The sequence below is a fragment of the Euphorbia lathyris genome, chromosome 9 (assembly GCF_963576675.1).
Source record: "Euphorbia lathyris chromosome 9, ddEupLath1.1, whole genome shotgun sequence".
In the NCBI taxonomy this organism is placed as follows: Eukaryota; Viridiplantae; Streptophyta; class Magnoliopsida; order Malpighiales; family Euphorbiaceae; genus Euphorbia; species Euphorbia lathyris.
The window spans coordinates 24,301,322-24,318,397 of NC_088918.1; the positions used below are offsets into that span (position 1 = coordinate 24,301,322).

The following is a 17,076-nucleotide window of genomic DNA, read 5'->3' on the forward strand; positions in this document are numbered from 1 at the left end:
GAAGCGAAAATTAAGCAGGAAAGGAGGTCCGATACAATTTTGTTATCCTCATAGTTGCAAGTTTTAAGAAAATGTACAGTATTTTTTTTCCCCAAAAGACAGAATTGCAAAATAATGATAAAAATTAAGGAGCTAACAAAGCACCATTGTTTTTATTGATATACTTACAATTTGTACATAACTCCAACCAATGATTCTAGAACTTCTATGATCAACAACTTCATGCTTACATGCACCATTTCCAATACATAACAAAGCAACTTTGACAAGCGTGAACTTGTGGCACGTGTAAAGCACATCTAATGAGCCTGCTCAATTAGGGTTAAACGTTCTCGAGTACAAGTACAAGGACTATATATGACAAAGCATAAGCATAGTGTTCCAAGTATAGGACCAAAAATTGTTCTTTTTCTCCCAACAACTTTGATGTCTAATAACTATTCAAGGATCAAATGCTGGAATACCACTCAAAGGAGAAGATAATGCACAATATAGTGTCCTATCAACAATACTCCTGTAAGGATCGCGATTTCGCTCATTCAATAAGTAATCTAGATTGCTTCTAATTTCGGATTTTACCTGCAAGTACATCTCATTTGCACAATCTTTGTCTTTCAGTAGAGCTTCTTTCCCTTTTGTTTCTATGGGCTTCCCAAAAAGAACATAAAAGCGGCCAGGAATCTTAGGCAAAAACCATGGGACACATAATTCTTTAGTGGCAACCGTTCCTTGACTATCATCCCTATAATCAAGACGACAACTTGTCGAGTCAAATTTTATCAAAATAATACAATCTTAAGCAGATATGGTTATTCTTTCCAAGAAAGCACATAATAATACCTGACTCTAATAGCTTTGTAACTGGCATCCCTAATGTAGTCATTAACCATAGGGATTTTCATTAGGTCATGATAATCAAGACCCATCTGCCACAACCAGAGGACAAAGCAACATTATTACATCAAGTATAAGAATATTTCAAACTCAAGTTCAGAAAAAGCAAGATGAAAATTCTGTAGAACTCATTGTAGGATAGAAAGGAAAATAGTATATGAAGAGAACAAAGAGATAAACCAGCAGAAAAATCTCAATCATCCAGGTTCTGGGTCCTAGATATTACATAATGTAAATTGAATGAAACCAGAAAATATAACCAGAGTTGAGAAACTTTACGATCTCAGGATTGGAATATTTATTATTCTGCTCTGAGAACAAGTAACTGATACTAGACTACAGCGGCACCAGCCATTAAGAAGTATTAGGTAACAGATAAGGTGATATAGGACAAACAACAAAAATGATCCTAAATTTATGCATGCTTTGGATGATAGTAATTTACTTCATATTAATAAAAATAAGAGAACCATCAGGGATAGCATAGTATTGAAGTAATGATCTTTCTCGCAAAAATTAATGAGACAAAAGACTCACATGCAGTATATCATCTTCACCAACAGAGCTAAACGGAACAATGGTGGCCCCAAACCTTGCAGCCATTCTCACAAATTCTGGTTCATCAGGCCATATTAATTTATACTCTTCACCCTGGAAATTACGGATTTGTTTAGACTAGGAGAATCAAGGTCTACAAATAAAATGAAGCAAAAAATAATAATTTCGAGGCGAGGATGGGGGAAGGTTAATGCAAAATGAGTATACTACTCAAATAAACTCCAGAGGCACTGTAATTTCATTCTTTTATTTAGTTATTTATTTTTTGGCAAGGCAAAACACTTCAGTTAATTTGAGATCTACATATGCAAGGTAATGCTTGAAAATCATAAATAACATTATTCTCATATCTCCTGTAAACAATACATATCAATAGCAAAGCACATCTTTGAGCTTGAAAGCAGATTCCAGACTAGCAAGAGATTCATATTTCATATTTGGAATCCCATTTCCCTAAACAGAAAATTTCTAGGAATTTTGCATGGTTTAAAAGATTGTGTGCCCTTGTGGCATCCAAAAGTGTATATATAAACACAGAATATCACAAACTATTCATGTTAACCTTCATGAAGAATTTCCCCGAAAAAAGACGCCCAAGGAAAACAATATTGATTAAATATTGTCAGTAATTGAATTAAGCACAATCTCCTTACACATGTTGCTTTTTAAGAGATAAAATTAATCACACAAGAAGAAAAGGCTGTGCTCTCACAAGTCAGCCATAAAAAAATTGTTAAAAAAATAATCAATTTAATACTTGTCCCTCCAAGCAGGTGACAAAGCAGTTTTCCCTAGCCTTCCAGCCAAAATATTCATAAGAAAATACAGTGTGTTGAACACAAAAGACAGAAGAAGCTCTTCCCCTGACAGATGAAGTATCATTTTGCATGCAAACTTGAGTTAGTTGTCTTACTCCTTTACCCAGAAACAACCAAGAAAAGGAGTAACATAATAACTACTTTTCTCCTTTGCACAAACATTTCAATCAAATTTGAAAAATCCTATGATCATCAAGAATGTAGTGGCGGTGTTGGACATAACACCATAATAAGATTTACAGCTATGGAAGTGGTAAAGTCATTAGTGGCAGACTGGCCGTAAAGGTGGTGTTGGCCGTGCCTTAAGCCTGTGTTGCCGATGGTGATGATAGCTGTTGTGGTGACTTCTGAGGTGCTATTCATGGCTGTTATAACACCATGCTAAATAATGACTGTGTATAAATAAAGTGGTCTGAAATCTGTTTTTCTTCCATCTGTCTTTTAACATCTCATTTGATGTAATTTTGGGAAAATAACATCTCATATCCTCTGTAGCAAACATGCTCAAAATGAACAAAAGAATTTTGGCATACCTTGTAATGCAAAGACTCCCTTGCGCCCCCAGGATAAAGAAGAACATGTTTTTTTGCCGACAGTAATTTGAAAAGATTGACTGGTGAGACAGGTATTGCACCTAGTACTTGAAACCAATCACCGAGGGACATTGCATCTGCTGAATCTTCAGATCTCCCACTAAACATTGCTGGATGTGCTATCCCATGAATTAGAAAATTCTTCTTTCTCACAAATTCTTCAACAAGGGAAAAAACTTCCATTCCCATCAACATGTGGTTACCAACTAATATTAGAGGACCTTCATCTGGAACCCCAGCAAGACCTCTCACTATCCTTCCATCAGCCATAGTTGAGAACATAGCAGAACTGGAAGCAATCCTGAAAGACCTACATCTATGTGATTTCATTGTTAGGTTGGGCCTAGGATAGACAAAAAATATGGGGTTAAAAGCACTGGTCATTCCCAAACTTCAAGGATAGTTTTACCCGTCAGAAAACTTTCAATCGTGCCAGAAAACTCCTTTAATGTAATTTCACAAAAGCCAAATTCGGCTAAGTTTAGTTTATTTCCTTCGAATTTATGACCTGGCATCCTTATAAGCATGGATAACTGATAAGTAAGAATCACATGACTCAAATTTAAATACATTCTTATTTGGTCGTTCTTACCTGTCACACATCAATATTTATTAGGTTGTCAAGTCAGTTTAAACTTCAACATTTTCATCCAGTAAGTCTTACAAGTCAAATGTTGAAATTATCAACAATTCTGTGAGAAATTAGTCAAATTTGGCTTTTGTGGAACTTATTGAAGTTCAGGGATGATTTTTTTTTTCAATTGAAGTTTTATGGTGCTGATGAAAAAGTTCCGGGAAAATAAGTACTTTTAACTCCAAAATATATAGTCTGAGGGTAAACAAGCTGGTCTCCATATCTTGGAGACAAAGCCCAAATGGAAGAAATAAGCTAGTTCAAACAAAGGTATGATGGAGTCAACAGCAATTATCAATGAGAATATCTACTCATGATTATGCAAGCTAGAAACAGAACATCAGCATGCAGAAAATAAAAGAACATTAAGGAAATTTCATTCTTAGTGTGTAAGAACATTTAGGGATTTTTTTCTTCTTTAAATATCTAAATTCCAAAGTTAGCAGGTTTGCGCTAGATAACATTAAGGATCAGTAAATGAAAACTTAAGGATCAGTAGAAAAGATCGAGGAAGAGAAAAAAGAAAAAAAGATCAATTAATTCCCATTTACTCATTTAGAATTCTAATTGATTTATTTATTTTTCTGAAAGCAAAAAATTTCTGCAATACTCTAAAAAACCAAAATTCAAAACTATCAAAGCAGGAAGAAGAAGGAATAGGGAGTGAAGAGTGAAGTGCTTTATTGGGGAATAAGATGAGATTCTAGACACCTTAGATCAACAACAAGCTAAATACAGGTGCATCCCTGAACCATCCATTAAGAGAATACATATGACAAATCTGCTGAGTTACCTATCTAGTCGTTCAAAGAAATCTCTGAGCTCCGATGTGCTAGGGGGCACAAAGTCTGAGACAAAATCATGCCTCCTTGAACGACGGTATTTTCCAGAAACTTTAATAATTGTGAGCAAATTGACACCTTCTTCCTGTGCCATGAAACATAATATTGTTTTAAACAAAGATGCCAATTTTGCACAATACAAATTCATGCAAAATTTAACATGACCAGAAACTGAAGTGATTGGAAATTCTTAAACGGGTCTAGGAAACTGCACTGCAACATGAAAAACAAGCACATGCATACACATACAGGTATAACATGCTCCTCACCTACCAATAGAAGTAAGTGCCCATTGTCTTTGAAGTGACGAACTGAGCAATTTTGCAGTGAACTTTGGAGACGCTCACCTTCACATCTACTTGGAAGAATATTATCATTGCCACTACAATGAATACACTACCATCAAACCTTCACATCTATAAACATTACCAATTCTAATGTGACCTTTATACAATATGAAGCAAATCTCAAGCATCTGAAGAATTTTTCATAGAGGAATTTTTAAGCACTATTTTTCTGAAAGGCATAAAGAATATATACTTCAATTGATCATGTGCTTCACTGGAATGCTACCAACACTGATGTACACATGGAAATAACTATCACCAAGATTGGTACATTTTCATTCCATGCTGCTAAGTCTCGGAAGTCAGATAGCAGCAGGTCTATTAATTTAAAAAATTGTACTAGGAAACAGGAAACAGGCTAAGCTCTCATCTTCATTTTATGTAACCCAAGGCATGATTATAAATGTTTAGGGGCAAAAATATATGGGTAAAACATTTAGAATTCATTCTGTCAAGGAAAAGATGGATTCTTTTTAGCATAGATACTTCTGACCAGTTCACTTTATAGTACTCATTGGATAAGGATAAATATGAAAGATACTTATGACATTAAAAGTTCAGTGTAGTGGAAAAATCTATAAAAATTTTGGAGAGATGATTTTGACGTTTGTTTTACATGAATAATATTCTGAAGTTCATCATTGATTCTGAAAAATATAGCTTGAACGTAAGTTCTACATAAATATTTGATAAACCTGATAAAAAAGAATGCTTAGATTCTGTTTAATTAAAGCGCCTAGCAAAACTATGAAACTATATATCCTAACCTCTAGGACTTCATAATTATCAAAACAATAAAGTTTTGCTACCCAACTCATTCTGCAACAAAAATCAGAACAATGCAATCCTATCATAATAACTAGAAATGCAATATGACCAGGAATCGAATCATGGCATAGAAGGAATGATATGCTGATGTCCAATGCCTTTTAATAAATTCCTAACTCAATAATATCATGAAGAAAGAATTGAGAAAACCAGTAAGAACCAAGGGAAAACTACAGACCTAGCAAGCACTAGCACTTCGGCTTTCACAGCATGAAGATGGGAATTGGCATCAGCAGCTGCTGACTTGAGCAGTTTAAACTTCCAAAGAAACGTTCCGCTTGGAATGCTATTGATCATATCCTTAAGAAAACATGGTAACATTTGTGGATACCCATAAGAATAAATTTTAATAGAAAAAAAAAATCGCCAAAATCTGAAATCCTGTTAAGAGTAACTTTATTTAACAGACAAGTAAATATCTTAATTAGTCCTTAAATAAGAAGTGATTTACATGTGTCCTACATTTTTGGTGTACATTTCCAAGTGTTTTAATGTGTGTAAAGATAGAAGTTACTGAAATGAACTTATGTACTTAACTGATGGCGTGAGATCAACTATTCTAAGTTAAATAAAGGTTAGGAAGACTAACAACTTACTCTCTCAAGGACATAGCTTGCATACAGTCTAACCTTGAAATGCAAAAGCTATTCTTAGACGAAATTCACCACAAAAAACAACAACAAAGTGAAACTAAAATCCAGAACTTAGACCAAAAGTAGTACTAGTAATAGAGTGGGATTTACTACTTTCACGTTTCTATTTGGATCATGCATATAACCATATGTTCTTCCTATAAAAAATTACCTATCTGAAACATTTCTCTGTCCATAAGTTAGCAAATGGAAGTAAAAAACTTATAAAGGGACCAGAATCAGAATAAAAATAACAGATGTGAAGGTTTTTCTGTCCTTACAGGAATATATGTTGGAAACCCAATTAGATTGGCTAATAATTGTTGAATTTGCAATCTGGGAGGAAGCTTAATATCGATATCAGCCATTGCCATCTTCAATGGATTACCTGGTATATGAATAGAAAAATTAGCAACAGTGGAGCAATTTGTTCTCTTAATATAGAGGTAATGACATATATAACCAGGGGTTAAGACGGGCTTTTCAACTGAGTAGTAAAATTGAATCAAATAAGATCTTAGGAGAAAAAAAATAGGAACAAGAGTAACACCACAAAGTAACAGATCACACACCCATAATACTACTAAGAAGATAGGGAACTGCATCACACAATCCTTCAGGCAAAACCTCCAAGACAGGAACCAAGAACATTAGCTGCGACCTGTCAAGTGATGTACCTAAAATAAAAGGCTATAAATGTCAGAATAACAGTATCAATCACGAAGTCACCAAATATATTGGTCGAAACAAATACTGCATATCAGGGAACAGACCTGGATTTACTAATATCACTACAAAGTCAATTTTTGGATTACGGGCAGCAACAGTGAGTGCTAGACATCCTCCGAAGGATTCTCCCACTAGATAAATTGGCTTATCAGGAAATGAAGCATGCTGAAGTCTCACAGCTTCTTCAACTAATTTCACCAAACCTTTCAAGTTATAGAATCCCATAAGTTACAGGCAAACAGAAATATTCTCTCTGTAGAAGGAGATACATACACTTAATCACTGGAGTAGATAGGGAGAACATATTTTATGATGCAATGAATAAAGGTAGAAGTATAGCAAGGTGGTCTTCACTTAATAATGGGACTTCTTATAGGGAAAAGCCAGCAGGCTCAATTTATTTTTATGAAATCTGCAGCACTTGTTCAGAATCACACAATTTATATATCTAATTATTAGTCAACCAATTATGTTGAACCTCATTCTCCACCATCAATTATTAATAAGACAAACTTTAACTTTCTACTTTCAGCTATATAATGATTTTTTTTTTTTTTTTGGCAATAAATTTTGCAAACTAGTCACAACTCAATGTTTTAATTTGTTGAGCTTTATATCTTATTAACAGAATATTTACATTAACAAATTAGAAGGAAAAATGGCAAAAATAATTTGCAGATGAATATCATGAAAAATGTTAAATGTACCATTGAAAATGAGCAATGACATATTAGACATGCAAAATATGTAGTTTCCTCATGAAAAGCCCTCAACTCCAATCTTGTTCAATTCTTGATGTAAATGTATTTAATTAGTAATTCAAGAAAATGAGATAGGTAGAATTTGAAAATGTAAGACCTTCAAATGGTGTTCGGTCATGAATCGGAACATGAAGGCACCGAACTTCAAACAACCTGCATTTTGCCATAACTTGTAACAATGAATATTAGCTCAATCTATGGAAGAAGCATGAAAATGAAAGAATGGACGTTCTTAAGCAGTTGTTTTAACAAGACAAATGTGCAAATCCCCATGATGACTTGAAATCACATTACCAAATGATACGTCCTTAGAGTAAAGAATATAACAAAAAGTGAGAAGTTCACATTCAATTAGCATAGGGCTAAATCATGTTCAATGCCAAACTACCAGTTCCTGATGATGTTATTTATGCAGCCATACATTCATGACTTCCTTCTCCATAAAGAATCAATCAGTAGAGCAAAGAGCTCTTTTATTTTGTTCATAAGAACAAAATATGGGCATGCAATGTTATTAAAATGTGATTTCTCAACTGGAAAAAGATCCTGATAGGAAATCAGATTTTTTTTTTTGCATCAGTTATCTCAGACCAGATGCAAGACTTTCTAGGATGCAGACACCATGATTTGGACAACTTTTGCTGCCACATACAAGTCGGGAGTTGAAAAGCCAAAACTATACATAAAGGACTTTCACTTTTACTGAAATGAAGCAAAAGAACTTACTTGCCGAGAGACTTATGGTGCAAAGTAAGTCCCAAGCCAACACCATCAAGACCTGTATAAATACACTTTTCTTGATCTCATAAGTACAAAAAAGCTAAAAGTTGAAGACACTATAACTATCAAATAAACATGCAAATAGCTTGGTGCAGGAAGCCACTATGTAGAACTCTCCGTTCTATTACTTTATTTCTCTAAACAACTCAATACTTATAGAAGAGTCAAGTTGCAATCTGTGATTTATCACAAACAGATAAGAATTACCAGGTAAATAAAGAAGAACTGGAGAGTTTTTCAAAGGTTGCCCACACTCAACTGGGCAAAACCACCGAGGAGGCCCGCCATCAGGCGTAATTATCTCCCTGGCTCCTACAAGATAATCCTTCACTGACTTGGTCCCATAACCATCATCCCACAACACTTCCAAATCTTCTGAAATAGCATCTTTTACCCACTTCTTCTCTAACCTTGATTTTGCTCTCCTATTTCCTCCATCAACCAAAACTTTGTCCTCATCTTGCTCCGAAGTGGCCCTGATGATAAGCATTCTGTTCTTCTCTTTTAGTCCACTTAAAGAAGTTCCATATTCTCTAATTGAATTGGATAACCGCATAACATCCCTACCACCAAAACTCTGAACTCTAACTTGAAACTGCAGCTTAATTTTTGAATATGTGAAAGTATAAGGAGATACCATGAAAGCAACAGCTGATGCCATGGATCATATAGTCGTTGGCAGAAGACTGACCCTTTTATAGTTACCTAAAAGATTAACTTCAAACTGTTTTCAGTAGTCCAAAAAATTTCAGCCTTCAGACATTGAAAGGATTGAAATTAGAAAATAGGGACAGAATATTACAGAACCAGAAACCCACATAAAGTATAACCAAATTCCATGAATCATCATGGAACCACTTATTACTTACTTCAAGCACTCAGCAGCATGAGAACCCTCTAGCCTGAAAACTGTAACATAAACTATTATAACATCATTATCTCTTTATATTCAAGCCCTTTATCTAAATTCATCAGTTGAACCGATTAGAATTCCTTTTGAAATACCAAGAAATAGACAAAACTACCGAAACTAGAACACATAAAGTTTACCCTTAAACTACTCCAACTGATATGAACACACTTTTCATGCCTGTCTTGCTTGTAATATTAAACAAATAATAACCAAAAGCATACAAATTTGAAGCAAATTAAAACACGTATTTTTATAATGCGCGACAATGAAATGCCAGAAATAATACCTTATTTATTAATTAACTAACAGGAATTTCGTTGGAATCAACAAGACAACAAATGCAGGAATACTAAGGAATCTAAATGGCGCAAGGAACTTGGTTTTCAGTATTAGCTAGCTTATTACCTGTTCCGCAGAACTTCTGTAATCCTTTGTATACAGGCCATTTTTACTATCTTTCATTTGCGGTCGGTCACAAATGCTAAAATGCATCAATCTTCCTTCGATTATAGATAGTTCGAACTCCGAAGTTGATGTTGTCATCTTATTGCAGAAACGCCACATGTCAGTTGTTCGTATTGCTTTTCTTCAAGATTAGGGATTGAACCCAAAACCTCACACAATTGACGTTTCCTCTTCATTTTTCTTTTCACAGAGATACATTTCCTTTCCAGACGATGCATTTTTCAAGCTAAGATTTCTGTAATACATTCCCCGATTCCTGATTAGAACCCAATTGAATCCCACCTCCTGATTACACTTCATGGCCACATGGCTAGAATTCGCCATGGATTGGTGGTCTAAGTGAATCACTGAATCCGAATTCATATATGTACATTATCATCGTGCTCATTGCTCATTTCAAATCCCAAGAATTAGCCACTTTAAATCACTGTTTAATACCTGAATATATTCCTTTATAGAAAAAAAAAGAACACTTAAATATATATAAATAATATTTAAACTTAAATTAAGTGAATATACTATTAATAATAATAATAATAAAAAGTGAATATGCAACAATCATTTTTAAAAGGGAAATTTACACCTAAATTCAGATTTGAAAAATTAGAATTTACAAATTAGGTGTTGTATATATTTTGTAGGGTTTAGGATTTATGAATTGGGTCTAGATTTTTTTTATTAGAGTGTAAAATTATACTTTATTTATAATATATAGAAAATAATACCACATTAAGAATTAAATTTGATAATATGATTTAGTTGTAATTTTATAGTTAATTATGATATTCATGTAATTTATCTTTTTTAAAACACGTCATTTTTATAATCATTTTCGACATTAACTAGCTTAGGGGCATAGACTTCTCCGACCGCTAGTACTAGGTTCCAGTTCCGATTGTCGAAATTACCCCTATCATTATGATTTTGGTTTTCACTTAACTTATTGAATTTGGATTTAATTATAAATCCAACTTGATTGATATATAATAAGAGATAAATTTTTCTAAATTTATTCGGAACAATCTAATAATATAGCTCAATTTTGAGATGTTTTATAATAATATAAAAAAATTAGTTCTGGATCACTTAGTATATAATATATATAGGAATTTTTTTTTGAGCGAGTTCGATTTAATGATTTTTGTTTTACGTTTGCACATACAGTTGTAAAAGTAATCCAACGGAATAATCTTGTATTCATCACATACTAGCTCATTAGTAACAATTCCCTTGTAAACCAATTAATATTAAAAATTAATCTATATAGTAGTGATTATGTTTGTGTTCATCGTGACAAAAACAAGTCAACAAACTAAAATATTAGATTTAGGTTTATTAAAATTCTAGGATGGAAATTCAAAGTATTCTACGATTTAGTTCTAATAAGCTTAAATCCAACGGTAAATTACCAATTCATTTCATCATTAAAAAAAACTCAATCACATAGAAATTGATTGAAGATACAATCACAACCTGCATGTCAAAATAGAAAACCAACTAGTACATAGGTTTACTAAAGCATTATTAAAAAATCAAATTAATTATATTTATACGAAATTGAATATGATTAATATATAGGGTAACTAAATATAAATAAGTTACAACAATTTAAAGAAGGATTAATTACAAAAATGGATCAAATGGAGGCTCATTTACATATTTAACTCATTTACTCAACCTACTACATATCTAGACTGATTTTGTGTGACTTGACCATAATACCCTCAATATTTACGCACGTCTCGCCCCCTCCCGACTGACTTCGCAGATTCGCGAAGTGGTATATAACAAAAAATGGCAAACAACAACGGATTCTAACATTAAAATCATAACATTATCAAAATTTACAACAAGATTGCCACAATAACAACATTAAAATCACAACAACATCAAAATTTACAACAAGATTGCCACAGTAAACTCCTAAAAAAGCACATTCACTCTTAAAATGGTTGGTTAGGAGAGATTGTGCCAATAATCCGGTACCAATTTTGAAGCGAATGAGTAATCTTGGTGTGCACCATGAGACACATCCATCTTGGTGTGCACCATGAGAAATGGAAGTCCAGACCTTTTGGGATGGATGTGTCCTATGGTGCACACCAAGATTACTCATCCGCTTCAAAATTGGTACCGGATTATTGGCACAATCTCTCCTAATCAACCATTTTAGGAGTGAATGTGCCAATCTTGAGGGAAATTTCTCCCTGTACAAGAAGGAAAATTATCTCCACTGCATCCGAGGACGCCGCCTTCTAGAAAGGGATGTTATGTAATCAACCACCTTTAGAAAAAATTAATCGTGTTAGGCAGGGAAAAGACGATTTTAGCTTCGCGAAATGAGGATTAGCGAAGCATGCGAATGTAAATGTGCAGGGAAAGAGGTGATTTTACTTCGCTAATCGATGTTTTCGCGAGGTATGCGAGGTTTGAAACGTGACGATCTACGTCGCATATCGATACTTTCGCGAAGTCTGCGAGTCAAATCATGAACTTTTCTACTCGCAGACTTCGCGAACTAATCGATTCGCGAAGTAGATCCACACGTTTCAAGCTCTTTCTCTTCGCAGATCTTCGCGAAATCATCAATTCATGAACAAGATCGTCACGTTTCAGGCTCTTTCTCTTCACAAATCTTCGCGAAATCATCGACTACGCGAAGTGTATTCATGAAAAAACGCAGAAAAAACAACAGATACTTACATTTTTCGTGCCTTTCACCCTTAAAAGTGACAATAACAATATGATAAACTGGGAAAAACGAAGGAAATAACGTAGAATAACCATTTAGTAACAAGAAGAAAGAAACCAAGTAACGAGCAGGAACAGGAAGATGGAGAACCATGACTTCGTTTTCTAGGATTAGGAAGTTGCAGAATCAAGAGATGAAGAGATGAAAAAGAAAAATTCATTGTGATTTGGCGAAATGGTGCATATTTCGTACAATTTAAAGGAAGATAGGAAGATCAAAAGTCTTGAAATCATTAATGGAGGAGCCAACTTTTTGCGTAACCAAGGAGATGAGGGGGAGCGGCCGTTCGCGTTGTGGGAAGTGGGAAGGTTAGGGGTATTACGGGAAAGTCACACAAAATCAGTCTAGATACGTAGTAGGTTGAGTAAATGGGTTAAATATGTAAATGAGCCTCCTATTTGACCTAGTTTTGTAATTTTCCCTTTAAAGAATATACAAGTATACACATTCATAATGTAAAATATACAAGTACAGTAAAACCTCTATATAGGAATACTCTATATAAGAATAACCTCCAATTTGTTATAAAAAATTTCGGTCCCAACTTGGGCCGGTTATAAATAAGAATAACCTCCCAAATGTTAATTGTTATACATAATCCAAGTCCCACCTTTAGAAACTATACCTCTATATAGGAATAATTATGTAAATAATGTATATATGTATTAAGGATTTAAACAAAATTTATTAAAAAATTTAAAAATTATTGAGATTAAATATGAGTTGGCACACAAATTTCAACTTTAACTATAAATTCTTACCATTTTCCCATAAAACTCTTTTCTTTATGTATTGGAAACTAAACTCAAAACTCTTCCAATTCTTTAGGTATTGGAAATAAAACTCGTAGACTTGATATGCTAAACATTAATTTGTTTTATTAATCTATTCTATTGTACATTGTGTATATAAAAACTAAATCAATGTGTCAAACAACGTTGCATAATTACTTTTTGAATAATAAAAATTAGAGAGTTCTTATTGTTGTTAAATTTATAAACTTTAAGTGTTGATTTTTTTTTGGGGTACCAAACTCTATATAAGAATAACCTCCCAATTGTTATACAAATTGTCCGGTCCCAAACGTATTCCTATATAGAGGTTTTACTGTATTTCTCGATTCTCTATATCGTACACATCCTAATAATTCTTTAAGGAATATGTTATGAAAAAATCTGCACACAGAATAAACTATTTATTTTAATTAACAATAAAATTATAAATGATAGATGAAAAATGATGAAAGTCTTATTAACTTCATTAGCTATAAGAGATAACAGAACACCTATATATATATATATATAAAATGAAAGAGTATGAGTAAAGTATGGAGACCTATAACTCTACGGTTGTAGGTAATAATTTTGTAACACTCCCCCTCAAGTTGGAACATAAAAATCTATCATGTCCAGCTTGTTACAAATATAATTTACCCGAACCCCATTTAAAGCTTTAGTGAAAATATTTCCAAGTTGCTCATTCATCCTGACATAGGTCGTATAGATTTTGTTCCAGCTTTTCACGGACAAAGTGGCAATCTATTTTCATATACTTGGTACGTTCATGAAACACTGGGTTAAAAGCAATCTGAAGTATTATTTGGTTGTCACACCAAGCTTTGTTCGCGTATTAATTTTGAATCCAAGTTCAAACAAAAGATGACGAATCTACATAATTTCAAAAACTGATTGGGACATAGCTCGACATCCAGATTCTGCATTGGAGCGAGATACAACATGTTGCTTCTTGCTCTTCCATGAAACTAAATTTCCTCCGACGAAAACATAATATATTGTAGTGGATCTCTTATTTTCCTTACATTCAATCTGTGTATGACCATGACTCTTGTAAGATATTCCTCGTCCAAGATTTCCTTTCAAGTAACATAAAATTTGTTCAAGCGCATTCTAGTGATCAATGGTGTGAGAAGATATAAACTGGCTAACAACATTAACAGAATAGCTTATATCAGGTCTAGTTACCGTAAGATAGTTCAGTTCCACCAATCGCATATATCTACCATGATCTTCAAATAACTCCCATTCTGATGTGAGATACGAATTCGGAGTCATAGCCGCACTACAAGGCTTGACTCCAGATTTTTTTATTTCTCACAAAAAATCAAGAACATATTTTCTTTGGGAAGATTCCTTTCATACTTCTTGACACTTCAATTCCCAAAAGGTATTTTAGAGCTCCTAGGTAATTGGTATCATGAAGAAAGGATCTTAGAGATGAATTTCCTAATATATCACTTCCTATAATAAAATCATCTACATAGACGACAAGGAGAATCATACCCGATGCCGAATGTTTATAGATTACATAGTGATCATACTTGCACTTTTTCATCCCAAACTTCTCAACTGTTTGATTAAACTTTCCAAACCATACTTGAGAAATTTGTTTCAAGCCATATAGAGATTTGCAAAGACGACAAACCTTGCCATACTCCCCTAGAGCAACAAACCCTAGTGGTTGCTCCATATAGACTTCTTTTTTAAGCTCCCATGTAAGAAAACATATATTTTTGTATATCCAACTGATGTAAGGGCCAATTAGAACATGTTGCCATTGAGACAAACATCCGAACAAATGTCATGTTAGCTACCAAAGAGAAAGTGTCAGAGTAATCGACCTCATAGGTTTAAGCATACCCCTTCGCTACAAGATCAGCTTTTAAATGAGCCACAAATCTATGAGAATTAAGTTTAACATCATACACTCATCGACATCCAACAAACTTCTTTCTAATAGGTAAATTTATCGGATCCCAAGTACCATTAACATCCAAAGCATTCATCTCTTTTATCATTGCATTACGTTAGCCAGGATGTGATAAGGCATCTGAGATGAATTTAAGAACAAAAGTAGAGTCAATGGAAGCAACAAGATAACATGAAGTCAGGGACAAGTTAGCATAAAGAAACAAAAGTAGTTGCATATTGCAATAGGAAGATCAGAGTCGTCTTGACTTGTTTCAGAAGGTGGATCTGCTGGCGAAACAAATATTAGTACTAGACCAGAAGTAATGGGATTTTGACGTCTTAAATACACCTAATAAATTGGCGGTTTAGGTGGTTGTATAGGCACAAACTGTGGAGTGTAGTGGACTTCATGCACTAACACAATATCATCGTCTAGAGTAATAGGTAAGTAAGATGTTGTGGGAAAGGAAGGAAGATGATGTGACATCATAAGATATTATATACTTATTAAGAGAGGGACAAGAACATTTAAACCCTTTCTGAAGATGAGAGTAGGCGAGAAAGACACATTTTAAGGCTTTGGATCGAGTTCAGTGACTTATGGTCGAACATCCCGAACATAGCAAGTACTCCTAAAATCCATGGTAAGATAGGAACCAATGGTTTGTTAGGAAAAAGAGTACCATAAGGAGTTTCACCTTGTAAAATCATGGAAGACATTAGATTAATAAGAAAATAGGCTGTCAAAACTGCATCATCCCAAAAGCGTTTAGGAACATATGTCTGAAGAAAAAAAGCTTTGGTTGTTTCAAGTAGATGACACCTTTTACGTTTAGCTGCACCATTATGAGATGGTGTATTGGTGAAGAATACCATTCTGGAGCATGAAAGCTTGGAATGGTCCAGAAAAGTATCCTTTAGCATTATCACTTCTTAATACGTTAAATTGAGTTTAATTTTAACACAAAAAGCAGTAAAATGAGTAAATAATTCTGAACTATTTTTCATTAAATATAACCAAGTAGTGCATAAAAAATCATCCACACATGTAACAAAATACTAAACTAAGTTTAGATACAACCGAACAATGTCCCTTACATCAAAATGAACTAATTCAAAAGGAAATTTTGACCACTTATTGACTCTTAGAAAGGAAGATAGATGATGGTGTTTAGCAAATCGACAAGACTCACAATCTAAACTAGATAAACTTTGAAACTGAAGAAAACTTCTTTAAAAAGGGAGTGTCCTATCCAACATTGCTCATCAAACGGAGTGGATACAGTGGAGCAAGCAACAAGTCTCCTAACACGAGTATCCAACACGTAGTGACCTCTAGATTCTCATCCTCTGCCAATAATCTGCATCGTCGGGAGTTCCTGAAATAAACAATGATCAGGGGAAAATAAGATAAAACAATTCAAGGAATGAGTAAGTTCACTTTCGGATATCAAGTTACAATAAAAAAACCAAGTACATTTAGGACAAATGAAAGAGAAAATGTAGGAGTGGAATAAATAGCGTCAGTGCCAATGACATAGAACCAATAACCCATTTTGAAAAGGATGAAAGGAGGCATTTATTTGTGTTACCTAACTCGACAATGGCAACGATAGACGAAGATGAATGATGTGAAGCTAATGTTTCCCGATACTTGACATACTCTTCTGCAGTAAGAGAGTATTTGAACCAAATGAGGAGGATGTAGCATCAGTAGTGGTACCATGAGCAAACTGATTCATTTGATTTTTATTTTGTAGTTTCTGACAGGTTCACGTAGTATAACTAGGCTCATGACACTAATAGCATACAACAGTCCAGC

The 17,076-nt window shown here is 33.9% G+C and overlaps 1 protein-coding gene across 7 annotated transcripts; it reads right to left on the minus strand.

Moving 5' to 3' along the window:
• Nucleotides 1-115: 115 nt before the first annotated feature.
• LOC136206968 (phytyl ester synthase 1, chloroplastic-like) lies at nucleotides 116-10,194 on the minus strand. 7 transcript variants are annotated; one of them, XM_065998184.1, is made up of 15 exons: nucleotides 9,735-10,194; nucleotides 8,624-9,121; nucleotides 8,363-8,414; nucleotides 7,734-7,789; nucleotides 6,920-7,078; nucleotides 6,719-6,823; nucleotides 6,428-6,534; nucleotides 5,693-5,814; nucleotides 4,613-4,721; nucleotides 4,291-4,424; nucleotides 2,804-3,179; nucleotides 1,432-1,545; nucleotides 841-926; nucleotides 580-742; nucleotides 116-499 (listed from the first exon to the last, which is right to left on the minus strand). In XM_065998184.1, the coding sequence occupies exons 2-15, from the start codon at nucleotides 9,075-9,077 to the stop codon at nucleotides 449-451; spliced, it is 2,088 nt and encodes a 695-aa protein (XP_065854256.1). In that variant the 5' UTR covers nucleotides 9,078-9,121; nucleotides 9,735-10,194; the 3' UTR covers nucleotides 116-448. The 7 variants fall into 7 exon arrangements, with proteins under 7 accessions (XP_065854256.1, XP_065854251.1, XP_065854252.1 ...); XM_065998179.1 differs by adding an exon at nucleotides 9,286-9,325 and having other exon boundaries at nucleotides 116-742; XM_065998180.1 differs by adding an exon at nucleotides 9,286-9,325 and having other exon boundaries at nucleotides 116-742; nucleotides 8,624-9,169.
• Between the last annotated feature and the right edge of the window lie 6,882 nt (nucleotides 10,195-17,076).

Excerpts from the sequence above, each read along its gene's own strand:
- LOC136206968 (XM_065998177.1), bottom strand. The coding sequence starts at position 9,077 with ATGGCATCAGCTGTTGCTTTCATGGTATCTCCTTATACTTTCACATAT. Across the intron at positions 4,722-5,692 it reads GAAGTGCTAGTGCTTGCTAG|TGGCAATGATAATATTCTTC; the intron begins GTCTGTAGTTTT and ends TATTCATTGTAG. Across the intron at positions 743-840 it reads TACAAAGCTATTAGAGTCAG|GGATGATAGTCAAGGAACGG; the intron begins GTATTATTATGT and ends TCTTGATTATAG.